This window comes from Cladophialophora yegresii (genome assembly GCF_000585515.1).
Source record: "Cladophialophora yegresii CBS 114405 chromosome Unknown aczIN-supercont1.4, whole genome shotgun sequence".
NCBI classification, from domain to species: domain Eukaryota; kingdom Fungi; phylum Ascomycota; class Eurotiomycetes; order Chaetothyriales; family Herpotrichiellaceae; genus Cladophialophora; species Cladophialophora yegresii.
Genome location: NW_006913048.1, coordinates 1,328,409 through 1,353,850, shown reverse-complemented (window position 1 = coordinate 1,353,850; position 25,442 = coordinate 1,328,409). Strand labels below are relative to the sequence as shown.

The following is a 25,442-nucleotide window of genomic DNA, read 5'->3' as shown; positions in this document are numbered from 1 at the left end:
TACATACTCTTTCTAGTAGCCCTCGACGGGATACAGCGACTCTTCCAGTTCGTAGAATCTGTCGATCCAGTCGAATATCTTGCCGTGTGCATCAAGATCTCGGAGTGCTTTTGCCCGTAGCTCAGGGTTACCTTGGTACACTGCGAGCAAGTCCCTGTAGACTCGGTGCACTCCCCATTTCCTTTCGTATTCAATTTCCAGTGCCAGAGTCAACTCCTACAACCCACACTCTCCGGCCAAGATGTTCTCGTACTTGATCTCATAAAGTGCGGCCCCCACTTGCACCGTGATGTCGAGTCCTGGATGGTCTGTTCTAGGCTTGTCTCTTATGGCCTCGATCTTGTTGATGGCTTTTGCCACTGCCCGTCTGACCTTGCGCAGGTCCATGGGTACAAAGGTCATGAAGTCCCAGAGGTGGTTGTGGACGATTGGTGGCGGTCGAGGGTGTTCTTGACATGGCCGCGGAGACTGTCCAGCTGGTGACTGATCTGCGGCGTGGTTGATTCTTGAGAGTTTGGGGAAATCGTCGACGGCTAGCTGGAGTATCTCCACCCGGAGACCCGGGAACGAGGGAGTTATGGACCGTTGGTAGGTTGGATCTCTGGGACCAGGTCGGTGGGCTAATGGATCGGGGCGACGTCCTTCCGGTTAGTGGTGCGAGAAGAGGCAGGCAGATGACTGGAACCGTAGCGCACGTGCAAATCGGCGCAAGCCCCTGATGATTGTTCCTCCTTCCCTGCTCTTTGGGGAACGGGGATAAATGTCTCAAGGGGAGGAATACGGGCTGTTTGCTGCTAGGGCAACACGGAGGAATACTATGTATCAGAAGCAAACAGGACGAAAAAGAGAACGATGAGGGGTCCAAGGGTGGGCACAATCGATGTGTTGAGGAGTAAAACGCAATGTGCGGTTCATTCCAAGTTCCACTGTTTTGATACAAAGACACAAGCGCACGCCGTTGCGTTTGCTATTCGCAGCGCACAGCGCACTTTCATCTCGCTTTCCAATGTGTTCTGTTCCTGCTCCCTGCTGACGCCGTGCTGTGCTTGCAGTGCGCAAAGCCGTATCCGCGTCCAATCCATTGAACCGCATTGGTGGTAACTGGAGTCGCAGACAAGGTGCCAGACTCCTCCCACAACAAAACAGCCTTGCTGGAACCTGTCAACCCAGTAGACACCATCTAACCAAGTTCATCACCACTAGTTGACACAACTCTTAGAGGCAGCCACGCAAACCTGTCCCCCTCGGATTCAATGTCGGCAGGCGGTGCTTCGAGATCCTCCGGAATAGCAAGGTCGGGTATTTCGATCTTCGGATCCACTTTTGTGACTTCTTCACCCAACACCGCGTGGACAGGCATCCGTGGGCCGTCCTTTCTGAGCTCTCCACCTCCTTGCTGCTCGACCTCAGCCATCAGGTTGGAGTGGCCAACCGACATGAACGTGAGGATGCGGTTGAAGTCTTGCAGCCGGTCGTACACAGACTTCCATGTCTGATGCAATAGCGTCCCTGGCACTCCATACGCAATGCTTTCATCGTCGATGGTGGGGAAGATATCCAGGATCCATTTCTTGACTTGCTCCTTTTCAATGATGAGCTTGTGGTGTTGAAAGACAATGACATTGGAAAGCATCACCGCCACCCAGCTTCTGAAGGTGGGCGGCAGTGGGCCGTGGTCATCTCTCCCCGAAAGAAGGCCCGCGGTCTGTTTCGCCTCGTATTGCAGTGTCCAGAGGAACAAGTTGAATGCAGACAGTTGAGGAGGCTTGTCGTGGTAGATGTCGAGCAACTTGTCTTCGAGGAAGGTGTTGTACTTGTTCTTGAAGAAGGCGTAAGACTCGGTGGACTGGAAGCTGTCACAAAGTGGTTTTGTTAGTTCTGCTTGGAGATGGTCAAGTGTTTCCACCAGTTTTGGCATTTTGGCCGCGATCCGCTGGATATGTGCATAGAAAGCCTCGGTTTCGGCCTCTAGATCGAACTCTGCTGCTGGAAAGCCTTCGGATCTGAGGTAGGCACGGACGCGAGGCATGAATGGTGGTGAAGAATCCATCGGATCACCCGTCGGCATGGTCGTTGACCTAAGTCAAAGAAGATTGTATGTGGCTTGATCGATGAAGACTGCGCGGTAGGTGGGTAGATGGTCTGTGTCATGCAGGAAGACAGGTGCGAGACCTGCCGCGACATATGAAGACTCGCGACAGAAGGCAGTGGAAGGTCTGGCGCAAGTGAAAGTGAAGAGGCTATGAAAAGGCAGTGACAGGGAATCTGATAGTGAAGACCCGTGAAAGGGAACAATCCGTGGAAGCTGTGTCAGTCACACATCCGACAGGCACTCCATTGCTTCGTCGATCAAGAATAGCACCGTTTGTGAAGGTCATCGTCGTGACGGCCTACTCCAGAAGACGAAAGTGGTCCAGGAGCTCGTCGACCTTTTCAGCCTCCATTCCTTCAAGCTGACGACCTCATACTTGGTCGGCCTCCGGTCTCCTTCATTCAAATACTGCGGCACATGTTCCTAGAGCGCCTTGCACAGATCTGGCTGCCCATGTGGACTCTGCGGAACGTTCTTGGGTCTTAACCATCCTTTTTTGCCATTAACATGGGATCCGTTGGCTAACCCTGTCGGCCATGAGCGCGCAGGCTTGCCTTTTGTTGTGGATGACATGTTGTGGATGACACTGCATTGATGGTAATGGTTTGGTAACCGGTGGGTTGATTGCATCGCATGCGTTGAAGCGGTCGGCCCATACGACATCTCGGATGCACATGATGACCTCCTCTGATGAACCGTGCCGATTAATCATCTCTGTGGCTCCGTATGACCTTTAACTCAGCCTCGTCGCCCCCCTACGACGATAATGCGTCCAATGTCCGCGAGCACAGAGAGCTGCACACCAGTCCTAACTCTATTCACGTCGAGGATCGTTGTGCCTTTGAGTTCGAAGCTTCCGTGAATAGAGCTATCGGTCCACGGGCAAGTCTGTCAGAAGCTCGGGACTGCCTGGAAAGAGGGGCGTGCAATCAATCCGGACGTGATTGGCGTACAGATTGCCTATTGCAGAGAGTACCGCTTCGAGAGCGTCTTGTTTCCTGGCCAGTGAGGCGATGTATGAGGCTTTGATGCCTGCTTCGGCAAGAGTTTGTCGAACAGGGTAGGCTAGGGCGCCTTGAGGCCCAACCTCGAGAAAGACATCGGTCTGGCCAGTCCTGGCTTCGATCATTCTGGCGAGGGCCGTATAGAATCGGACGGGGGATTCCAGATTCATCTGCCAGTACTGTGCGTCGGTTGGGAGGTCAATCTTCTTTCCCAACACGCTTGAGAAGAATTGTACCTCGTCCCTTAGGGGCTTGGCGAGGGTACGGTCCTTGATCAGTTGGTAGTAGCGACCGCCCACAGTCTTCATGTGCGGAGAATGATAAGCGCGGTCGACCTTGGATTGCCTTGCCATGGTGTTCGGGTTGGCTTCGTGGATTGCGCGGATGGTGCTTTGCACGGCTTCCAAATCGCCTGAGATGGTGGTGCTGGTAGGAGAATTTTCGCACGCGAGGACCGCGCCGTGCTGCAGGAACGATTCAGTGTCTTTCCAGCTCAGGCCGACGCCTGCCATTGCACCAGGCACGGTCACTTCCTCCATCATCTGACCCCGGTAGTAGGCGGCAGTGATGGCCTCCTCAGCAGAGAGCAGTTTAGCAGCGTAGGCGGCTGCAATCTCACCCGATGAGTGGCCGATAACAGCAGCAGGACCAACGCCGAATGCAGCCCACATATCGACCAAGGCGATTTGCAGGGCTGTGTTTGCTGGTTGCGAGATCATCGCGCGAGACAAGGTGCTGCTTTCCAGTGGCTTCAGAATCTCGCTTTCCAACGACCATTGCGGGGCGTCAGGTAGCGTCTGGAGGGTTTGATCGAGCCTGCGGAATGCAGTGCGAAAGGCTTCGTTGTGTTGGATCAGCTCGGCTCCCATATTTGGAAACTGTGCACCTTGACCGGTGAAAATCATGATAACCCCAGGTCGTGAGGAGGGTGCCTGGATAGGGACCGAAGCGGAAGATGTAGTACCTGACTTCGCAATTGAAAACGCTCGGTGCGATCGATGGGGACGGTCAACGCTCAACGTGTATGCCAAATTAGATAAGGATCCAGGGTGTTGACCTGCGTAAGCGTGATGGTTCGAGATGGCTTGCTTCAAAGCCTCCTCTGAATCAGCGGAATGGAGCAGCAAGAATGGCCGTCCTTGGGTGCCTGATGGATGTACATTGGTATTGCCAACGCCATTCGCCAGCGTCGAGGATCCGGTGCCATTCTCAGAAGCACCCTGATGTCTGCTCTCCGTCTGATCTGTTATCCCCACGTGGCTGTTCATTTTCCTGTTTATCGGCTTTCCCCGTGCCAAATTCGCCGTTTCCAATTGCCGAATCGGCTGTTCTCAGGTTTAGGCAATATAGACACAAACAATCAATACTGCGGCGGTGACCTCTTGTAGCAAGCTGTTGGCTGTACCACAGACGCTCGTTGGCCCTCGTTGAAGCGTTCGAAGTTCTTGCTGACTCCCTGACTCACCCGCGGTAACGTTATGAACAGCTCGAACACATCAACGACCAACCAACCGTTGGAAATGGGATTGCGCACACACTGCAGGGTGCATCGACTCCTTGGCTCTTTCCGGAGCGGTCGTTGGGCCCGACTCTCTGCACCGCTTACTGCACGATTTAGAGCTTCGAGCCTGTCCTCAACTGCACGTGCAGTCTAGCCCGAAGCCCATTTCCTTGCCCCACGTCCTCTTGAGTCGAGACTCGGCTGTATGTCGCTCGAGTTGCCACACACATGCATGATGCGTTGTCGGCAAGAAGGGCATTTATCTGTAGCGAACGGCCAGGTATCGGTTCAAGAAAAGGTACACAGCTGAAGGTACGGAGTAGATGGTCCCAATTTCGAGCGACCTGGATCAAGCGGGTCTGGGATCCTTGGCGAAACTGCACTACTTTCAGCTGTGCGAAAGTCGTTGCTTCATCCAGATCCGAACTTTCGGCCAGAGGAATGGCACAATGTGGCTAGCTGAGAGAGAAACTTAGAGGTGATAATGCTGATGTGGCTCATGCACCAGCCCGAGATACTTTACGGATCACAGGACAGCGTTGTGCGAAATTCTTCGGCTAATTGCCATTCTAGACTTTGTGGCCGAAGAAGTTGATTCGCCAGGGTCGGACTTCGAGCTCACAGCTGAACAAACAGAGATGGCACATTGCAGGAGGGCCGAGACCCTGGGGGACAACTAAGTTCGAGTTCTCATCTTTGACTTGCTACAATGCGTTTAGAGAAACGCCAACGATTTATGTCGTGTGCTGGCACCCAGCTGGTACAGTCTGCATGTTTGGCTTCCTTGGCTTCCCGTGGCTGCCACTGGCCCGGCCCTGCATGCGCAAGATCAAGTATGCAGGACGAACAGGCGGCGGGCGGCCTAGTCCCAGCTTCCGCAGTCTTCATCGTTGTGCCAGGTGCACATCTGCTTGAATCGTTCAGAGCATCGCGAGCAGTCCAGGTGATGCAGGGGACTCGCGCCCTTGGGCCCATTCACCAGCACGTCGACCATAAACTCTTTGTTGTGGATGCCTCCCTCGACGGCATTGTGAACGAGGTCGTCCAGTCCGGATCGTTTGCCACACTTGACACAAGTCATTCGAGCGATCGTCATGTTCGTTCCCTTGAGGTGGGAGACAGTGGATTCTGTCGGAGTCAATTACACAGTCCATGAACTCTAGACTGGTGTGCGCAAACGAAAGATCCTTACCGTTGGTATCGAGGAGCTCGACAATGTGTTTGCGCTCTTCATCGGTCAACAACCAGCGCACTCCGCCCTTCTCACGGTAGACCTGATCCACGTAGGCAGACATGATAGTTCAAAGTGTTGGGAATGGAATACCCGAGGCCAATTATTCGCTCCCTAGTACAGCTTGTAGATTGGTGGGTTGACTGCGAAAATGAGAGTAGAGGCTGCTGAGGGAGGGCTGAAGAACCTTTATATACACAGTCCGAGCACTGCAAAGCAGAGCTTCCAGGTCACGAGCCTCTTCAAATGAAGCGCTTTCTGACATATCTGCACCACGTTCTTGCAGTGCTGCTTGCTTGGACTTCGTGGAAAGTCAATCCAGACACAGCTGACCGCTGCTGGTGCATGGCTCCAAAAGCAAAGCGATGCAATGCACGACTCTGATCGAAAATCTGGTTACGACAAGGGTACCAAGGGTCCAGAACATGCAGTTATCGACCCTGATTTGGTAGAGCTGCAACTGGTCATGGTCCATTTTGTGCATCGTGCAAGTTATCACGCATCTGTCCGCCAGGGAGCCAGTCGTGCTGAAGCCAAAGGCGAAGTGGCTAGCTGGGACCAGAGTCATCAAGGTGAAATGGCTAGCTGGGACCAGAGTCATCAAGGCGGAATGGCTAGCTGGGACCAGAGTTCTCAAAGCGTGCCTAGTGGGACGTCAGATTTCAGCTGCGGCTGACACGACACTCGCCAGCGTAGTCAATATCACAGGATTTTGTCGTCGGTCGCCCCAGATTCCCATCGCCTTCTTATCTGGCGAATCCGGGGATCCGGGGAGACAGCGTGAAGCTTAGAACGCCCTGTCAACCTATCGGCCAGTTCCTGGGTTGCCTGCTGGATATCGATGGCCGTCATTCTGACTGCTCTGCGCTGGTGTAGAGGAGGGTGTTGGGTAGGGCCACCAGAAATTGGAATGCCATGTGGGCGTTCGACCTTTGCAGATGCAACCTTGGACATTACCGTAGTCTCATTCGCAACGGCGATGATTTCGATGACGTCGATGTGAGCTTCATAGATACCAAATCAGAATTGTCTGTGCCAACCTTGGTATAGGCGTCTTCCTCGAAGTCGTCAAATAACTTAAGGATAAGTGGTTACAGACCAGACAAATATTGACTTCGACGTGATTTTGGCGCAAGGCTGGGAAGCGGGGTTTGGCACGGTTTGTCAATGGGCGTGCCGCCCAAGGACTAACGACCAGAGGGAAGACCAGAGGAATGAATGCATTGTCTTTGCAATTGTGGGAAACGTAGGGCATTTCAGTCGTCTAACCGCCCTGTGGTATCATGAACTTTTCTATCTGAACCTCAAGGCCGCCGTGCCGTCTCATGCCATGGCCAACGATCTAACCCGGGATGTCTGAGCCAGAGGACATCTCAACTCCGAAAGAAAGCATGAGCATGATATCGTCAACCCTCGGGACTACCTGACCAGATCATCTCGATCGGGTGCTGCCCATCTTTCTCTTGCCCTTGAGCAAGTGCGCCGGCAGAGATGCAGTCTCATGCCTGTCTGCCTCGCCCTGTCTGGCCATACGATTCATTTTCCGTTGACTCAGCTTCGCCATACGTTGCGCCTTGTCTTGCCTGACTGGATCGGTGATGCCCGTGGCGCTCACGCCTAACCCATCAGTGAGTCTGTTCGTCTTGGGAGTTCTGGAAAGAGATTTGGCAAGCCTTGCAGAAGGCCCATCGAGTTCCATCGCTTCACCACCAGCTTCGGAAGCCGGCTTGGCGTTGCGAATTTGTGCTCTTGCTCGGTCAGTGGGCGCCGACGCATCAAGCCCGATGGAGTTGAAATGCTTCTCCATCTGCCCGAGCGTGCGGGTTTTCTTTGCCCGAGGTATTTGGGCTTTGTTCTTCAGGCTCTTCTTCATGCGCGCCTCGTTCATCATGAGCGTCTTCTTGTTGCGTATCAGATTGGCCTTCATGCGGATCTCCGCATCGTCCTCGTCCTCCATGTCTTCACTTTCGTCGTAGTATCCTTCCGTCGTAAGTCTCTCTTCCTCTGCTTCAAGCTCGGCCAGTTTCTGCTCAATGTCTGGATCCACATAATCGGCGATATTCTTGCCCTGGAAAAACTCGGGGATCCGGTCGTTGTTCCATTCGGGGTCTGCAAGATCGTAAAATTCCCGTAGATTTATATTGTAGACACCAGCACCTCCATTCTGCTCTTCGACGTCGCGTGCTAGCCGCCTTCTATCCGGGTCTTCCTTGCTGTATTTCTTATGCGTCCCGTTCAAGACCGCTTCGGGAATGTGAGTTTCGCTGACGGAGCCTTCCAGCGGCCGTGCTACGTGTATTCGAGCAAGGAGATCCCCGAGACGTCCCGTTGGCGCATCTGAGGTTGCTGCTTGCGACGCTTGTCCCGCCTTCAACTTCGCCGCTACACGATCCGCGATCAGCCGATCACACACCGCGTTCTTGACCTCCTGAACGCCTTCACTGGTCACGCAAGACAACTGCACAAGTTCTGTGTTCGAATTTTGAGTCAACAGGTCCTTCAACTGTTGCTGTGTTTCGGGGTCCAGGTCCTCGGGCTTCATCACATCGGTCTTGTTCACCACGATAAAGACGAGTTTATTGGCGAATAGAGGCTTAATCGAGCTGAAAAGGGCCATCTGTGCTTGTACCGTGTAGCCGCATTGTTCTGACAAGTCCATAAAATACAGAATGGCTGATCTCAGATGTGCAATTGCCGTGATTGACTGCATTTCGATGGTGTTCATCTCTTCCAGCGGGTGATCCAGGATTCCTGGTGTGTCGATGGCTTGAAATCGTAAGTACTTGTAATCGAAGTGACCCACAAAGAGGGATTTCGTGGTAAAAGCATAGGGCTGAACATCGACATCGGCTCGTGTTATCGACTTGAGAAAGCTCGACTTTCCCACATTGGGGTATCCGCAAATCAAGAGTGTGCGGGTGTTGGGATCTATGCTGGGCAGGCGCCCAAGATGTTGCCGCACCTGCTCAAGATACACCAACGGGTCTTTCAGTCTCTTGCAGATTGTGGCCATCCGACCCAAAGCCGCCCGCTTAAGGGATTTGCATTGGAACAGGGACTGTGCATACTTCAAGAGTCGGACATAGTCTCTCGCCACTGTCTCGATGAGTCGTTTGGCGGTCGATAAAGTGCCCAGAGCAATCTTGAAGTGGTCGGCATCGTAGAGGGTGTTGAGGAGATCTTTGTGGAAGGGATGAATGTCTTGTAGCCGAGGAAACCCATCGAGGATTGCCTGCAACTTTTCGCAGAATGTCTCGGAGGTGAACTTGACCTTTCGGGTGTAGAAACCTGGGCGACCTAGTCAACCACAAGGCCTCGATATCAGCCGGCAAAATCTCACCTCTTATTCTGCTGATTTTGAAACCTGCACGGATCTGTGTCGGGAGCCGCCGCTGTGTTCGACTGAGCACAATATCAATGAACTCTTGAGACGTCGGCACCGGTGCGATATCTTTCCAGGTCGTCTTCATCTTGTCGGTGTGCGCCAGAAACGTCGATGGAGGGGAACAGTCGTGGCGGTCGCCAGTTGCTGCGGACAAAAAAATGTCGAGACTGCGTAACCAAAGAAGGTCTGCCGAGTGCCTGGTTTAGCGCTCTGGGTCGTCATTGGTTGGAAGAGTGTACTGCCCGAATTGAGACTAGCGTGCGCTAGCAATGTTACAATTGGAGGCTCTGGCCTCGCTTGGCTGCGAGGGCGATTTATTTGAGTCACCAGACAGCCTCTGTGGAAGCGGGCACATATAGCTAAGACCCATTGTACTCGGCAATTCACGACATGGTACGGAGTACGGAGTACATCAAGCCTAGTTTCCCATCCCCAATACCCGGCCACCTGTGAATGCGAAAACCTTTTCCTTGCCCCTATTCTTATGCTTTAGCCTACCATGAAGAAAACCACACGCCCAGTTTTCCCGGCGCCTGCATTACACATGACCACGGCTCGTCTTCTCATGCGGCCTATCCGACAGTCAGACCTTGAGGACTTCCACATCTTGCGTACTCAGATTGAAGTCATGAAGTGGACATCTACAGGGACGATTGATATTGACAAGGAGGCAACCCAAATCTGGATGAACAGGTCCCTGCCGCCGAATGACGCAACCACTTTCAACTTTGCGATTGAGGAGCTGTCGAACCCCGGAACAGTCATTGGGGTCTTGGGCTGCCACATCGCAGAGCCACCTGAATGTGGTTCTATGTTCCGGACTGAATACTGGGGACGAGGGTATGCTACTGAGGCATTCCAGCGCTGGCTTCAGGCCTGGTGGGAGTTGCCGACAAAGGGCGTGGCGATCGAGGATGCAAATTCGGGCTCCGGCACGGAAGAGGATGTTGTGTCTGTTCCCGAGGTGCTGAAGGCTGTCATTGACGACAGGAACATCGCAAGTTCCCGGATGCTGGCCAATGCAGGCTTCCGCCCCATCTCGAAGGAAACCATCGAGCATAATGGCGCGACTATCAATGAAATCACGCTGGAACTGCAGCGGCCGAAGTGCTGATTTCAGGTATGCTTCGACATCCGACTTCATTTGGGAACCATTGCCCCCTTGGGTTGGGCCTGTCTTCCCATTTCCTCACGCATCTCGTCCTTGATTCTCGAGATGGTGCCGACACCTCCATAGACCAAGGCAGTATAGACCATTGCCACATTCGCACCTGCGTTGAGCACTTCAAGTGCTTGTCTGCCGTTAGTGATACCTCCGGTCGCGAATATGGCTTTGGGCTGATCTAGCAGACCCAGATGTGGCCCAGGAGACTCAAGCCGCTCGAGAGCATCACGCTGCGCCTTGGGCGGAAGCCTCTCGATAGCCTCCTGAATGGACCTGAGCTGCCGTCTCTCTACTACATCACGCACACCCGGGTCAGGAGCAGGTACTTTTTCGACCTGCGAATTGCCATCTGCTGCTGGCGATTTGTCGTCTGTTGCTGGCGACTTATCATCTGCTATTGGCGACTTGTCGAAAAGCCGATCAGTGGGAAGATTGATTAGCGGTTGCTTGGCAGAACCACCGTCCTGGATCATGCCGTTGACTGGAACGACACCACTGTCGACAGACGCAGTAACCTTGTTGGACTCTGCTTCTGGTGGGGTATCGGCACCCGTCTCGGTTCTAGCTGCGAGGCTGCCTCTGATAGCGTCTGCATCAGCTTTCAACGCCCCCTTCCTAGCAGGTAGCGAATCTGGTTTTTGAATGCCGGGAGGTCTCTCTGCCAGATGCTTCCTATATTTCTTCACCAAAGCAGTGACTCCTTCAAAGAGGTGAGGCCCGGAAAACCCACCCCTCTCGAGCATATTTTGCTGCTCTAGGGGTGAATAGCTTTTGAATTGGGATAGCGCCTCGGGTCGACGATTTGTGGTATTCCCAACTACCACTCCATCCACTCCGCTGGCCCAAACTGCGTCACATATCCCAGCAATCTGCTCATCTGAGTCCTCGTCGGGACTGACTTTGACCATGACAAAAGGTCGGGTGCGCCTTTCAACCTTGTGGGCTGCTTCGACCACGCCGCCCAAAATCCTCTTTAGCTTGTCTCCTTCTTGCAAAGACCGAAGACCGGGGGTATTCGGGCTGGAGACATTGACGACCAGAATGTCGGCATATGGGCCGAGGGTCTCAACGCAGTAGACATAATCATTCGTCACAGCCTCCACGTCGTTTTCTGGTGTGAATTTGTTTTTAGCAATATTAACAGCAAGCAATTTCCCCGGAGTCAAGCTTCCCGGAGGCACACCTGCAATGCCGTCCAGCACTGCCTTCTCGGCAATCTCGTCTTGACCGAGTCCCAGCGAGTGCGCAAATTTCCTAACCCTGTTTCGAAGTTTCATTGCAACATAGTCGGCGCCTTCAGAGTTCAAACCATATCGGTTGATCATAGCTTGTTGTGAGGTCAACCGAAACACCCGAGGCTTTTCATTGCCGTCTTGTGGCATGGGGGTGGTGCCTCCAATTTCGACAATGGCCGGGCCAATCTCAAAAAGGGCATCTGGGATCTCGGCCTGCTTGTCTATGCCAGCGGAAGTAGCAAGGGGATTCCGCAGAAGCTGTCCAAAGACCTCTACTTCAAGGCCCTTGTCCGCATCAAAATCGCCTCGTTCGCGAGGGTGGAGTCCGAAGTCCCAGAGTGCTTTGAGAATGTGATTGCCGGCCTGGTGAGCGTCTTCTGGATCAGGGTAAAATAACCTTAGAGTCGGGATTATGATATAGCGATGTGCGCTCGCACGCGTGTCTGTGATGTAGAAGTAGAAGATACCGGCGCCCAACACAAGAGTAGCACCCACTAGGAGATCGAGCAGCCGTGACGGTTTGGGGGCGCCGTCCGCAGATGTCGAGGCATGGCGTTTGAATACAGTGTCGGACCTCCGGGCACGGCTTAGACTGAAGTGGAACGAGCCATGAGGGCCCCTGGACGTCGAAATTACGGCTGTTCTCAACAGCGGAGGTGACGATCGAGGCGTTCTTCGAGCTTCCAGGGTGTGAACGAGCTCTCTCGTGGCGCCTTGTCTGACTCCGAAACGAATCATGGCAGCTGGATCAACCCAGATCACGCCTTGCCAGACAGAAGCGCTGGTGCTAAGTTTATGTATGGGAAGGGGTCAAACCTCTAGAGAAGTGAGTAAAGATGCACGGGGTTGAATCTGTAAGTTCATTACACGTCGGAATGATGGTGATGATGCTGTCAAACTACTTTCAAATCCGATGACGTGATTGGCGGGCCTGTTGTCGGAAAACCTGCCGCTGCTGTTTGCTCACGTCTCCTTCACTGCTTTCTCACTTCGTTTCTCTCCTGCCTCAACGTGTCTTTGGACTGTACGGGGCATCAAGCCCAAGACCGCATCTCAGTCATGAATCGTTCCTGACCAAGAAGGACACATCTCGGCAGAAGCAAGTCTGTCTTGCCTCCGAAGCTGGAGAATGACGTATGCTCAAGTCTCGAAGCCTCGCGAGCTGAGGACAAGTGAACTCAGCCATCTCCTCCTTCTTTGGACGACAGCTAGGTCAGCGAAGACCCAAAACCTGGTAGTTTTACTGGTTCAAGGGGCAACCGTGTGCAGATCCATCCAGCATGTGGCTGGCACCACACGTGATGATCTATCGTACAATCTAATGTGCTCAGCAGTTAGCGACAATGGACCATATCCTGAAGATGCGGCATGCCGTATACCCGCCTGTCGAAGTACCCTACCTCTGTGATGACATGCCTTATTCTGAGCCCTTCGAGACTTATCCAGAGAGACTAGGCTTTACAATCACCGACATTGTCAATCCACGGCACTGCAATAAGACTGCAACTGAAATCGACAAAGTCCTGCAGGCCTGGCTCTGCTTCGGCCTCCTCGAAACCATCTTCGGCCCTCTCTTCCAACGTGGCCGCTTTATCCGGCAGAATCCAACTGGGCCGTCCATTATATCCACAGAGAGACTACGGCGGATCACGGTCGACTTCTTCGCAACTAGATCGGACCCGTGGGAACCGGAATGGAACAAAGAGTGGCGAAGCATTTGCAGGCTGCTCACCCAGGTGAAAATGGTGATTGTGGAACGCGAGAAGAATTGCAAAGCTTTAGGGATTCCTCAAAGTTCCACAGAGCTCCTCATTGTTGTCCTTTTCCAGTTTCTGGCCAAAAGGCTGGACCGGAATGAAGCTCGTAACTCCAACAGTCTTCGGACCGGCCTTCTGGAAACCTGTATGGTCGGACGCGGCTGGTGCCTAAAGCAAGTGGCGTACCTGACAGAGTCGTTGCCTGTGGATTGCCTTTACATGATTTCCCGTGTCAGACGTCCAGATTCCCAGTTCCAACATTCGAAAGCCTGTGAAGTGGATTGTGTGGTCAACAAAGTGGACCGGGAGGCATACAGAACTACACATGTGTGTCAGGACAGCTCCTGTGTCAATGTCACAGCGCAACAGGCCGAAATCCTCGCCATCCTCCAAGCCGGTCATTTGCCCCTTGTTTCGAACAGCGACTACACCGAGCGCAGTACAATCGAGTTGCTTGATAGTCAACGCGCGGTAGCTTATGTTGCAATCTCGCACGTGTGGTCTCATGGACTAGGCAACCCAAAAGAAAACTCGCTTCCGCGATGTCAACTAGCCCGGCTCGGGAGCATGGTTGCAAACCTCTATCCGGATGGGTGGGGGACCGTGCCATACTGGATTGACACCGTCTGCGTGCCCACCCACCCACCAGAGGCTCGGGCTCTAGCGATCATGAATCTCAGGAGAACCTATCGACAAGCCGACATAGTCTTGGTTGTTGACGCATACTTGGAGCAGATTGATTCTTCTCACCTTCTCGTGCCAGAGATTGCCCTGTACATCACTTGTTCGACGTGGCTTACCCGACTATGGACTTTGCAGGAAGGCGCCCTCGCACGGTCTTTGCATTTTCAGTTTGCTGATCGTAGCATCGACATTGGACAGATTGAAACTGCCCTGCGGCAGGACAATTATGCCGAGGATTTCGGGGGCTCTCTGTTGGCGGCTCTGATCAACTACCGCCATGCGAATTATGGTGACATGAATATCCCAGCTGCCGGTCTCATCCAGTTTCTTCATGCCTCGGGTCGCAATCGCTCCAAGAGCTACGCCACCGACGAGGCGCTTTGCTTAGCCACCCTGGCTGGTCTACGCATGGAAGATATCGCGCGTTTTGCAAGGGAAGAAGACAGGATGTACCATTTTTGGCAATGTTTGAGACCAACTCCTTCGATGATGGCGTTCTGGACTGGTCCCAGATTGAAGACCCCAGGGCGCAGGTGGGCTCCGGCAACACTTCGGGGCAATCTGACCCTGAAACTAGACCAGCGGAAGGCTGCTGAAGAAGAACAGAACGAGGCCGGGCATATTTTCACAGAGCGGGGACTGATGCTGCACGCGCCAGGGCTTTTGATTGAGCAAGGCACAGAGCAAGAGGCAAGGATTCTTGTCGCTACTTCCACCGGGAATGTGGTGTTTCATGTTTGCAGAACTAGTGATGCACCCGAACCATCGGTGCTGGTTTCCGGAACACGACAGACGAAGATGGAAGTACCAGGCTCTGTGCGTCTTGCATTGATTCTGAAGCGAGGCAAGCGTGTTGGACCAGCTGAGTATGACGAAGCTGCGATTGACGACCATGCCGTCCTAGTCAGAATCGAAGAAGAATCACCATATCATGTCTTGTTTGCTGCACTGGTCTCGAACGTTTCGCTGGACATTTCCGAAGTTGCCGCATCGGGAGACCTTCAGACACTCAGAGCGCCCCATACTGATCCCATTAGGACGACAATTATGTCACCGGCCACCGATCATGGCAACTTATCAGTATTTGTGGGAACGATGCTGCCTGACAGCCAACAATGGTGTTTGGGCTGAACAAAATGTATTGCATGTGCCGAATTACCAGGAGTCGGAACCACGATATAATGCGAGCCCAGAGCTCCTTCCCAACCTCCTCTCCAAGGTAAATCTGGAGAAAGCCCCAAAAGGTGCACGGTACTGGCCGAGTCGCCACGAATGAAGCCTTCTTGCCCCTGTGAAGTATGCAAAGATATGCTGCAACACTCCGCCGCACCTCCGAGTGATTTGATTCTGGTACATCTTATCAACGCAGAAAGGCAGCATCGATGCGATAACCGTCCTGACAAGTCCCTTTGACCGCCTAAGAGAAATTGAACGCTTCTCAGCGACAATCAACAAGTCGAAGGAATATGCTACAAATCCACGAGGCCATAGCGCTAGGATGAAATTGTTGAAGTCTGGCTTTCGTCCGTGTACGTGCGGTGCGGGCTTTCCCCAAATTTGTTTTCTACAGGTGCCCAACAGGTCTTCCCCAGTATTATCCTGCTTTACTCACATGTGACAACTAGCACTTTCATTCGAACTCCATCACCTGGACTTCCACTTGACCACGTTTTACCCGAGTTTCCAACGACCTCCCCGGACCAGGGTCGCTGATCTCGATGTTGATAGTCATACGATGACAACGCAAGTCTTGTCCTTCTAGGCGAGGCTGAAGCCAGTCGAGCGTTGGCTGGCTTTGATTGGCGGAGGACTCGAGAAGTCTGCCTGGCGTTTTACCCTTGGCCTCGGCAAAGTGCTGGGCTTGCTGGGCGTTTATGGAGCAGCGCTGAAAGGCGTCTCCGACAATACGGATACGTCCTACCCCAGGTTTTGGCCAATAAAAGCACATGTGTCGAAAGCACGAGACCATCACGTTCTATATATACTCGAAACTTGTGTGGAGGTCCTGCAGATATCTCATGCCTGCTATTGAGTAGGCTCCGATGACCTTGAGTAGAACAGTCGAGAGAAGTCGGAAGGGTAAGGCAGACTTTTATTCCGGACCCTCGACCCAAGCATATAAAACCGGCCAGGACGGAGGGTTTGACCCATTTCGATTTCCAGCCTCAGGCAAGGCAATTTGTTGCTTTGTTACATGCATTTCTGAGTATTATCCATCTTACATAACCTCACCGCAATTTGCACAACCTTCGAGGCAGCCGGGCCAAACACGAGTCTAGAACATCAGTCAGTCGACATAAGGCGGGCTGAGTGGTGCGATTTCTGTGGCACGCTGCCCGAAGGGGTCCGAGGAGTGACAGCCGTCTAACGCTGACGCAAGCACTCCACATCAGCATAGCAGCATATTACCTCTTGGGTGGGCTGTATTCTCGGTATCGTGTGCAAAATCCCGGCGAGTCTGTGGTGCCGGGGCCCATAAGGCCCAGCATTGCGCAGCCTTCCGTGCGCATCCGAGCGGACCAGCCAACCACCAGCCTTCCGGCGACCAGTTCCCTCAAGCACCAATACCCTATTCATTTATCCACAACATCGTAATTGCGGATCCCCCGTTGTTTTAAAGGTCAGTCTACGGGAGTACGTGGTCATGTTGAGGATTATATCTCTCAGTCAGCGCCGCGGACATCCAGGCACTCTCCCCCTTCCCCTTCGTTTCGTGCCCAGACACACGACAACAGTATAACCCGTTCGGCCTTGTGCCGAGATCAGGTCAAAATGGCTGATTCAGACATTCTCCCCTCATACAATGCATTGTTCCCCGAAGAGGAGACTAACGTGGTGGTCAATGGCCGAAGACGTCACACAACAATCACCCTGCGTGAGATCTACTACCCAGGAGGCTGTCCTTGCCATCCGCGGGAGAGAAAACCGAGCAAGAAAGCGGCCAAGGCGAAACAAGACCGCCTGAAATCCGCGACCAACACCTTTGAGCCAGACCCGCTCCACGACTGTCTATGGATCGGCCACGCACGGCCCACCATCACCGAACGGTCAGCGAGCCAGAGCAGCGCGAGTTCCTCGACGTCCAGCAGGAGCACCAGCAGCACGACGAGCAACGGGTCCACGCCACGCAGGAACCCGATGGCCCCGTCCGCAGATTCCAAATCCTCAAAAGCACGCCCGTGGGGCTGGTTTGTCCGCAGAACATCCGCTTCAGCGTAGTGGACGTGGACGCCGGGATTGCCCAAACGGGGCCCATCTTCGATTTATCAACTCCCTCGAACGAGCCGATTTTTGTGACGAACGACCTGAAATGGTGGAAGCAGAAGTACTTCCTGCCACCTTCGTTTGAGGTCTTTCGTGGTCCCACCCACAAGCATGGGAGTGGGAGCTTCAAGCAAACTGCTGGCCGGCAACGAGTCACCCAAGAAGGCGAGATCAGCGGCTTACCACCATCACCACTGCACGACAGCTTGACATTCGAGTCTCGGTCGTCCACCCACAGCACGACAGGCTCAGCGAAGGAGAAAGCGTACCCAGTCGCCGAGATAAAGTACCGCGGCTGGCAAGGCCTCACGGGCATGTCTGTCTCACTAACTCTGTACAACATCACGCCCGAGATGCACTATCGCAATCACTATACCCAAACGCTCGCCAACGACCTCAGTTCAACGCCGGATATCCGGTCCCGGTATCTGATCAACCGCACCGGCTGGAAACGCGAGTACATCGTCACTCCAGGCGGCTATAAATGGCGGTCTCCCTCCCTGGGGGAGAAGAAGGGGATTCTCGCAAGCCCAGCAATGGACGACGCAACGCCCGTCGGGCACGGCAATCTGATCCTCGAGGATGCTGAGCAGACACCCGTGGCCGTCTACAAGCAGCGACGGGACCACGACGTCCTAGGCACGCTGACGGTCTTCCTCTGGCACGTGAATGAGAGCGGAACAGACAGGGGGAATGGGCACGGGCACGCCCATGGCCACGACAGCAAAATCACCACCGAGGCAGTCCTGGCGAGTTGTCTGGCCGTCGTGACGTACGAACGGATCGGGTGGCAGAATTTGCTGGGCCGTTGACGGGGCAGTCGTCGATATTTTGGTTCTATGATTCTTCTCCTACGACCGGGGACGTGGATCGACACCGCCTTCGGATTGAGGTGCGGGTCTTTTGAAGCGTTCTCGCATTCAACGATCATCGGTTATTGATTCCTGTCCTGGTTCGTACCACGCTAGCGGATTGATAGTTTCGGATCTTGTAATTGATGTACACCTGCATGGAAGCGTACATTGTGTGTATATACTACATTTACCCGGGCATTGCCACACCACGTTGGTGGAGGACGGGTCAACGAGTATGTATCTTTCAAGTCGGGTCCTACATGTGTCCAGGCAACCGCCTCTGTACCCGTGCAGCAGGTCGTGGCTGGCATGTCTGATGGTGTTTGGAGTTGGGTGACTGAGCGCGAGCGCCTGAGTCAGCCGAGGGGTCTCACGGGCGCGATTCATCAGCATCAGTTTTTGTACCGTACTCGTCCACTTTCCCAAGTACTCCGTACGCACTAATCATATTAGTACCACGGCATACTAGATCATATCGTAATTATCGCATTGTGGCCTTCAGATATGTGAACAAGTGATTAATTAATTAGCCGATTCGTCAACTGGCGAACCCGGTACACGTGCACCATGCGTATACCACGATCTTGGGGAATGATCGCATCATACCAAAATGCCTGATTACGAATCTGCGTACTCCGAACAGCGACGACAACGTAGAATACGTTGACTACAGGTCCTCGGTTCTCAGTACTCCGTACACAGCAGATGACTACTGCCTCTTATGGTCCATGGGTGTGCTTTCCGCATGTGGATGTGGTGCCTTGCCCGCCTTGGCCGCCTCGCCCGCCTCGTCCGCCCCACCGGCCGTGCACGCAATGCAATGCAATGCACTGCCAGCCTGGACACAGCACAGCACATGTAGTCAGGCACTGCACCGCGCCGCACAGTCAGCAATGCAATACAGTCATTTTCTGCGACGACAAAAAGCATCCGTCGTATCGTGGTTTCTGTTTGCATACGCTGGAGTGCATGTGCCCGTGCCCGTGCCCGTGCGCCTGTCTGTGGCCTGCACGCGCAGGGTTGCAAGCCAAGTACCTGGCCAACCTAGGTACGTACTCCGTATTCCATATCTCTTTCATAGCTATGCCATCCCTGGAGTGGATTGCGCTGCGTCCCTACGCCCCGCCTATGCTCCAGTACGTTATGTTAGGTCTGCTGGGCATTTGCGCTCGCCTAGCATCAACAATCGCACTCGCTGTGTGCGTTTGCAGCGGCATGTCCGGGCGGCTGGATCTGGTGGTCTCGGAGGACCTCGGATGCTCGACATATATCTTCCCCTCGTACTGTCTTCGTCCTCGTGCTCCGTGCGGAGACTGGTACACGTACACTCTGTGGACGAAGCGAGAGAAAGCCATGGAACGCGAGGCATGGCTAGAGCCTTCGCACTCCTGAATGCCGTGACTTGTGCATGCCTGGAGGATCGAGGGTCAGCGTGGTAAATGTACATGGACGGGACATAGCCACGTCAGCCTTGTCCTTTTCTGTCATATCAGCGTCGAATGAGGAGTGCTTCAGGCCTGCGGTGGACCCACGTAGCGTGAGCTGACGGTTGCTACACAGTACTGTGCTGGGCGCTGTGCCCCTGATGGAAAGCCTCGGCCTGATCTGCACTGGATGAGAAGCCGCCGTGAGGGAACAACAAGTCCAAGTGCCAAACAACCTGGTAGTCTGATCATATGTGCCGTTGTGTGTACACCGCCGGACAGTCCATGGATAGAGCGAGGTTCTCGTGTTTTGCCTCCGAAGGGATTGACTCGAGATATGTCGAAAAGGTATGACCTACACAAATACCAGAGGTGCTTCCGGTTCTTCCGACATCACAGTGATCCGCAGTCCTCAATTGCATGATATGAGCCGTCCGGATGCCTTGCTCTTGATCTCGGCGAACGGTGCTGTGGGACGACGCTCTAGCAGGTGCCAACCCCGCAGAACATCCTGTCAGAGTAGTGCGACTGTTGTACGCGGATACTGCTTTCAGGCTCTCGAGCCCGCTTTCCCATCGTCCAGGCCGTTCGCACTCGGCTGGCAATTTTCATCGTGATTCCACCAGAACATGCTCGAGGCCGAACTGTTGGCTTTCCGAACTAAAGGTGCGTCGGGCGATTAAGGGGCTCTATTTTCCATGGAGAACCCCGAACGATAAACAAAAGCAGTCTCATCCCACTGCGCAGGGGCCAACGTACTCACGCGTCGACCTCCTTGTGCCCACGCACGTTGCTCTCCAAACACAAAGACGATGTTCTTGGCCGTGTGACTGTGCGGCGCCATGCCTGCCCAATCACATTCAACCCAAAAATGCAAGACCAAACACTCATACATGTCGTCCGCTGCCGCGACGTGAGAAAAAATGGTTGCGATCCGGCCACCCTCTATCGTGCTCGAGAGCAGCTCCCGAAGAAGGGTTGGCACAGTGTAGGGCTCGGCTTGCGGTAGTTCACTGGGGTGCGACTGGAGTAAATCGACAGATATCATGTGGTCGTGCGAGATCTGCGCTTGGAGGTCGCGGATCTCCAGATGCGAGACTGAGGGCAGCACGAGCCGCACCAGCGTGGACGACCATTCTGGTAATACAGAGCTTGTAACGCTCAGGCTGCGAATACGTCCGAGCGTCGGAACCAATTCTGGCCGCGTGAAACGAATGTGGTCCTCGACGGTGGCCACTCTAAAGGTGGCCATCCGAAGAAGCACAGAATAGGCCTCGTCATAGATCTGGCGACATACGCGCAGAATGCTGAGGTCAACAGGGTGACGAGGTGGCGTAGGGAGGTAGCTTCCTAGATCTAGATCAGGATCCGAATTGGGATGGTGGTCAAGGCCCATGGCCCCGATCAGACTGGTGCGTGGAGATTGTCCTTCCCGGATGAATGCAGCGTGGAACCCACCGCCGAGATATTTCCATGCTGGACTCAGCACGAGCCCGTCGAAGAGAGCTTTGTAGATCTTAACTCGGACTTCTGCAGGGAAGGTAAGTAAAGCGGAGGCCATATTACGGTGTAGCTCCGACAAAAAGTATGTGGTAGGTATTAGGGGCTGAGTCCCTCGTCAGATGTTTCTGGGAAAGAAGAGACGACCGAGTTGGTTTGGAGATGCAAGATGCTTCCGAACCGACTCACAGGGCGTGGAAAGCATTGGCTTCTGCAGCCATGGATTGCTATACCGCGCTTTCTGTGTAGTCGACTTTGGACCGCACATAGTCTGGGGTCCCCACCAGCACAGCTCATTGATCTCCCTCGACTTGTCTCATTCATTCAGCTGTCGCAGTGGCGGATGGCTTCTCTCGAGCTACATCCCTTTGGGTATAGCGCTTCTTGGCAATACAAGGCGTGCACCTGCCGCCCCAACCACATACGTTGGACAACGCAAGTACCTAGGTACCTAGGTAGAGACCGCGAGGTTCCTGGGATTGTGGTAATCTCTATGGATAATCTATTGCTATCACTGGCCTGCTACGTAATGATAGTCACCACCGCCTGCGAATGAACTCGCGTCCGGTGCAGTCCGCCTTGGCCTTGGGTACCTTCCACACCCCGTTCTCATTCGTTGCAGATTCATTTCACAGTCCCTAACCCTAGAATACCCCTGACCAGCCAAAAAGCTCCCCTGAAGAACCAAACACCCACCCGCAACACGCCCAGTATCAATCCGAGGATCCTTACAACTAACGCACCGACTGCCGCAAATACCAAAAGGTAGAGCATGCTTCTGGCCATATCCATCAAGAATCCCCAAGCCGTTTCTCCTTTACTTAGATGAAGCCTTACCCTCCCGGTTTTGGAGTATACGAAGATGACGGCCCAGACACTCCACGCTGTCTTCGTCATAATCTGCGCCATCTCCCAGGCTCGACGAAGCATGTCTCCGCCTATGGTGAGCATCTGGGGGTGAGTCTTGACCCATATCGTGGTGGCTTCGATAGGAACAAAGATAAGTTCATAGAGAGCGGTATATGAAGCAAGATTGGGGATCTGAACTTCGATGGTGTTGATGCTCGTACCGCTTACGTTGCGGCTCCGAAAGAAGTCGGTTTTAGTTGCAGAGCAGCCAAGGGCGAGGTCCATGGGTGAGGGAATCCGCAGACGGGACCCGCTGACTGCTCGATTGGACTCGGCACAGCCACTGGATTTCCGCGAAGTGATACCCAGGCCGAAGATGGGTAAGCTGTTGCTTCTCTGCCTCCTGTGGATGTTCGGTCGCGCTAGAGTACCCTTCTGCTGAGTGAATGCTATTGCACTCCTTGCTGCTGGTACTGCCTCACTCGGTTTTGCAGGCGCTGGCGGCTTGAGAGCATTTGAGGCAGCCGCAATGGCGTGGGCCTGGGGCCTGAGCACTTCGAGTTTCGCGGGTGTCGGGGGTGTCGGGGTCTGCACTGACGGTCCAAACGGCGGCCCCGACAGTGCTGCTTGGATATGCTTGCCATGAGGTTTGGACGCCTGGGCCATCTTCGGTGGTAATTTTCGCGGAGCCTTGACAAAATCGGAACCCTTGGTCTTTGTGCTCTGTTCCGGCTTCTCAGTTTTGGCCTCTCCATAGGCGTCTATCCCGGTCACAAGAGTCGATACATCGCTGGAGCTGCTGGGAGTCTGAGCCCCAGACCACATGCTGTTGACTGGACTGGGCGAAGAAGTCGGGCTAGGATGTCCCAGACATCCTTCGTGGCAGTCCAGCTTGCAACACTGAGGGCAACAGATGCTATGGTCACGTTCGTCGCTCTCAGCCTTTCCATGTGAGGCAGTCGTTGCGCCTTGCTGTGCAATGGCGTCTTTTGAGAGTGTGGAATCCTCTGGCAGCACTGGCAGTGGGCTCCGATATGGACGCAATGGTTTAGTACCGTCTTTTGCTTCGGGGACGTCCTTCTGGGGGTCGGACGTATGGATGACACTATCGGTAGTGTGAAGCTTGACGTCCACAAAGCCATGAATGCAGCGGCTGCACTTCCTCATCAGGCCACAGCTGGTCGACCTCACTTCTTCCTGCTCGGGCAGGGTCTCGCTTTCGAATGGCAGAACTCGACAAGGTTCCACAGGCGGCCTCAGAACCTCTGGCATAGATACTGGCTCTGGGTCTGTGACTCCTGGTGTGGAGACGGTGTCGATGGGTGTCAGCATTCTCTGCGACTGATGGTCCCGCCGTGTCGGATCCCATCGTCCTCGGCTCTCGACTTTGGGAATGCCGTACATCCCCTCCGCTCTCGTGGGCATTGCCGGTCGCGCCATCGCTCTTGGTCGGATTCTTGGCATCGGAATGGACATCATGCAATCTGGACTTATATTCATGGTGGTGTTCATGATGATGTCGGAACCGCTTGGTGGAGCCGGTCTCCGGAGGAATCCATGGTGGCCACGATGCATGTGCAAGTCCGGCTTCGTTGGTCTTGGACCAACCTGCAGCGGTCCTGGAAGGCCTGCTCCATTGATGAATGTGCCGGTGGGTGTGGTAGTGGTATTCAACAATGGGTTGAGAGCCAACCTCGTCTTCTCCAATACGCTCATTTCTTGCGGAGGCATGGACCTTGGACCCTCCACTCTTGGCCGAGTCGTCCGCACGAACGGCGATGGGTGCTTCGGAGGGTTGTCGTACACCGGTACCGGCATGGTTCTTTTTCCGATCAGGTGCTGGCTGCCTGCTGCCGGGGTTATTGGGTATGTCGGCCTTTCTGTCCGAATATACGGGTATGCTGGATTGCCGCCTACTCGCGGTCCTTGGGGTGCCTCGGGCTTTGCTCGGTGGTGGCGCTCCTCTAGATCCGCGGTCGTCTTTGTGGGACTCGTGGGATACGGTGGGCTGTTTCGTGTCGACTGGGATGGGCCATTGTTCATCAGCAGACATGGTAGTTCTTTTTCGGCCATTTGTGGCCCAGAGATGCTGGAGATTTCTGAACTTGGGACGTTGGCTGGCTGGCCCGTCCCACGCGCCCCTAAAAAAGGGTCGCTACTAGTAGCGTGCTGAGTCTCATGCAGAGCAGAGTCGTAGGGCACCTTGGGCAGGTCTTTATCGACGTTTTTGGGATTCAAGAAACGTCCTCTTAGAGCATCTGGCGCAGAAGAGGAGCTCAGGACGTCATTGAGTCTGGGCGTTCGCAGAACGGTATCTGTACTTTCATCGCTGCCTTCCTGGGTGTGGGTGGCACGCTCTGCCAGGCTTCGATTCGGTGGACTTCCGACGGGTTTGCGCTTTACTGGTGGTTTCAATCTAGAGGATTGCTGCACAACAGTGTGTCCATGTGCGTCTATCTTCTCATCCAGGGAAACGCTGCTTTCTATCAGTCTTTCATTTGCGTGAAAGGTCACTTTGGGTCCCGGAGAGCTAAGAGGTATATCTCTGCTCTCTATCAGGCGAGATTCACGTATAGAGTCTGCAGGCTTCGCCGCCACCAGTTTCTGTGGAATTCTTAGCGCTTGGTGCTGATGCTCAGGGAGTCTGTCTAACGGGGCCGTAGAAATAGGTGTAGGTTCACCTAGATCCAGACTGATCCATTGATCACTCTTCTGTCGCCAGCGAGCAGGGCGGCGTGGGGCTTGGCTCTTCGCAGTGTGATCATCAAGAGAGCTGCTAGCACTGTGTGCAGGTGTGACTACACCGGTTCTGGGATTTGCTCCCCGAGCAAGAAGGTAGTCATCGCTCTTCACAGATTGATGCATGTCCGAACATGCGCTGGAATGCTGCGCATGAAGTCTTTCCACTGATGTAGACTGGCCGCCGGGTCCTTTGGCTAGCTCTTGCTGTGATTGACTGTCGTTGAATATGGTGGTTCGTTGACTCGCTTGGCTGGAGGGGACTTCCAAGACGGTTTCCAAGTTGTGTGACTGGTGCGTTCTTCGGAATGGATTTGTGCCAACGCTCGAAGTCTTCTCAGGATGACGGCTCCGAATGTCGCGACCGCCGTCGGTGTTTAGATCACGGTGTCTTCTCAGTGAGCCAGGGTTGAGACCGCGGCTGTCGCGAAATGACCTTGTACTATACCGTGGCGGGCTTCGAATTTCCGAAAGGTCGGATTCGTCTTCGGTTTTAAGTCTGGTGTGCTTCCTGACACGGAAAGAACCCACCGAATTCGATACTCTATGAACAAGACGAGATGAGCGAGAAGCAGACGAGTCGTCCGAGGGGTCAGAATATTTGACCGGCATCGTGAGGTAACGGAGTGGTTGCTATGCTATGCAGTTCATACCACATAATGGCCTGTGCACTGGGTTGGTGGTAACGGTGACGCTCGGAATTTTGAGCATACCATGGCTCGCACATTGCGGAGATCTCGACGATGAGCGTCATTGAC

At 54.0% G+C, this 25,442-nt stretch overlaps 10 protein-coding genes across 10 annotated transcripts; 3 read left to right on the top strand and 7 right to left on the bottom strand.

The window, feature by feature from the left end:
- Nucleotides 1-12: 12 nt before the first annotated feature.
- On the bottom strand, nucleotides 13-387 carry A1O7_05816 (uncharacterized protein; the record flags this gene model as incomplete). Its single annotated transcript, XM_007759824.1, has 2 exons — nucleotides 13-140; nucleotides 228-387. 2 exons carry the CDS (start codon nucleotides 385-387, stop codon nucleotides 13-15), a joined length of 288 nt encoding a protein of 95 aa, XP_007758014.1.
- Nucleotides 388-1,180: 793 nt separating this feature from the next.
- Nucleotides 1,181-2,068, bottom strand: A1O7_05815 (uncharacterized protein; the record flags this gene model as incomplete). The annotated part of the gene is made up of 1 exon (XM_007759823.1): nucleotides 1,181-2,068. The coding sequence occupies one exon, from the start codon at nucleotides 2,066-2,068 to the stop codon at nucleotides 1,181-1,183; it is 888 nt and encodes a 295-aa protein (XP_007758013.1).
- Nucleotides 2,069-2,960: 892 nt separating this feature from the next.
- A1O7_05814 (uncharacterized protein) lies at nucleotides 2,961-3,965 on the bottom strand (the record flags this gene model as incomplete). Its single annotated transcript, XM_007759822.1, has 1 exon — nucleotides 2,961-3,965. One exon carries the CDS (start codon nucleotides 3,963-3,965, stop codon nucleotides 2,961-2,963), a length of 1,005 nt encoding a protein of 334 aa, XP_007758012.1.
- A 1,494-nt stretch (nucleotides 3,966-5,459) lies between these two features.
- On the bottom strand, nucleotides 5,460-5,892 carry A1O7_05813 (uncharacterized protein; the record flags this gene model as incomplete). Its single annotated transcript, XM_007759821.1, has 2 exons — nucleotides 5,460-5,725; nucleotides 5,790-5,892. 2 exons carry the CDS (start codon nucleotides 5,890-5,892, stop codon nucleotides 5,460-5,462), a joined length of 369 nt encoding a protein of 122 aa, XP_007758011.1.
- Nucleotides 5,893-7,260: 1,368 nt separating this feature from the next.
- A1O7_05812 (nucleolar GTP-binding protein) lies at nucleotides 7,261-9,298 on the bottom strand (the record flags this gene model as incomplete). The annotated part of the gene is made up of 2 exons (XM_007759820.1): nucleotides 7,261-9,116; nucleotides 9,169-9,298. The coding sequence occupies 2 exons, from the start codon at nucleotides 9,296-9,298 to the stop codon at nucleotides 7,261-7,263; spliced, it is 1,986 nt and encodes a 661-aa protein (XP_007758010.1).
- A 459-nt stretch (nucleotides 9,299-9,757) lies between these two features.
- A1O7_05811 (uncharacterized protein) lies at nucleotides 9,758-10,327 on the top strand (the record flags this gene model as incomplete). Its single annotated transcript, XM_007759819.1, has 1 exon — nucleotides 9,758-10,327. The coding sequence occupies one exon, from the start codon at nucleotides 9,758-9,760 to the stop codon at nucleotides 10,325-10,327; it is 570 nt and encodes a 189-aa protein (XP_007758009.1).
- A 26-nt stretch (nucleotides 10,328-10,353) lies between these two features.
- A1O7_05810 (dihydroorotate dehydrogenase (fumarate)) lies at nucleotides 10,354-12,351 on the bottom strand (the record flags this gene model as incomplete). Its single annotated transcript, XM_007759818.1, has 1 exon — nucleotides 10,354-12,351. The coding sequence occupies one exon, from the start codon at nucleotides 12,349-12,351 to the stop codon at nucleotides 10,354-10,356; it is 1,998 nt and encodes a 665-aa protein (XP_007758008.1).
- A 605-nt stretch (nucleotides 12,352-12,956) lies between these two features.
- Nucleotides 12,957-15,185, top strand: A1O7_05809 (uncharacterized protein; the record flags this gene model as incomplete). Its single annotated transcript, XM_007759817.1, has 1 exon — nucleotides 12,957-15,185. One exon carries the CDS (start codon nucleotides 12,957-12,959, stop codon nucleotides 15,183-15,185), a length of 2,229 nt encoding a protein of 742 aa, XP_007758007.1.
- Nucleotides 15,186-17,065: 1,880 nt separating this feature from the next.
- On the top strand, nucleotides 17,066-18,130 carry A1O7_05808 (uncharacterized protein; the record flags this gene model as incomplete). The annotated part of the gene is made up of 1 exon (XM_007759816.1): nucleotides 17,066-18,130. One exon carries the CDS (start codon nucleotides 17,066-17,068, stop codon nucleotides 18,128-18,130), a length of 1,065 nt encoding a protein of 354 aa, XP_007758006.1.
- A 3,757-nt stretch (nucleotides 18,131-21,887) lies between these two features.
- A1O7_05807 (uncharacterized protein) lies at nucleotides 21,888-25,296 on the bottom strand (the record flags this gene model as incomplete). The annotated part of the gene is made up of 2 exons (XM_007759815.1): nucleotides 21,888-21,911; nucleotides 21,934-25,296. 2 exons carry the CDS (start codon nucleotides 25,294-25,296, stop codon nucleotides 21,888-21,890), a joined length of 3,387 nt encoding a protein of 1,128 aa, XP_007758005.1.
- Between the last annotated feature and the right edge of the window lie 146 nt (nucleotides 25,297-25,442).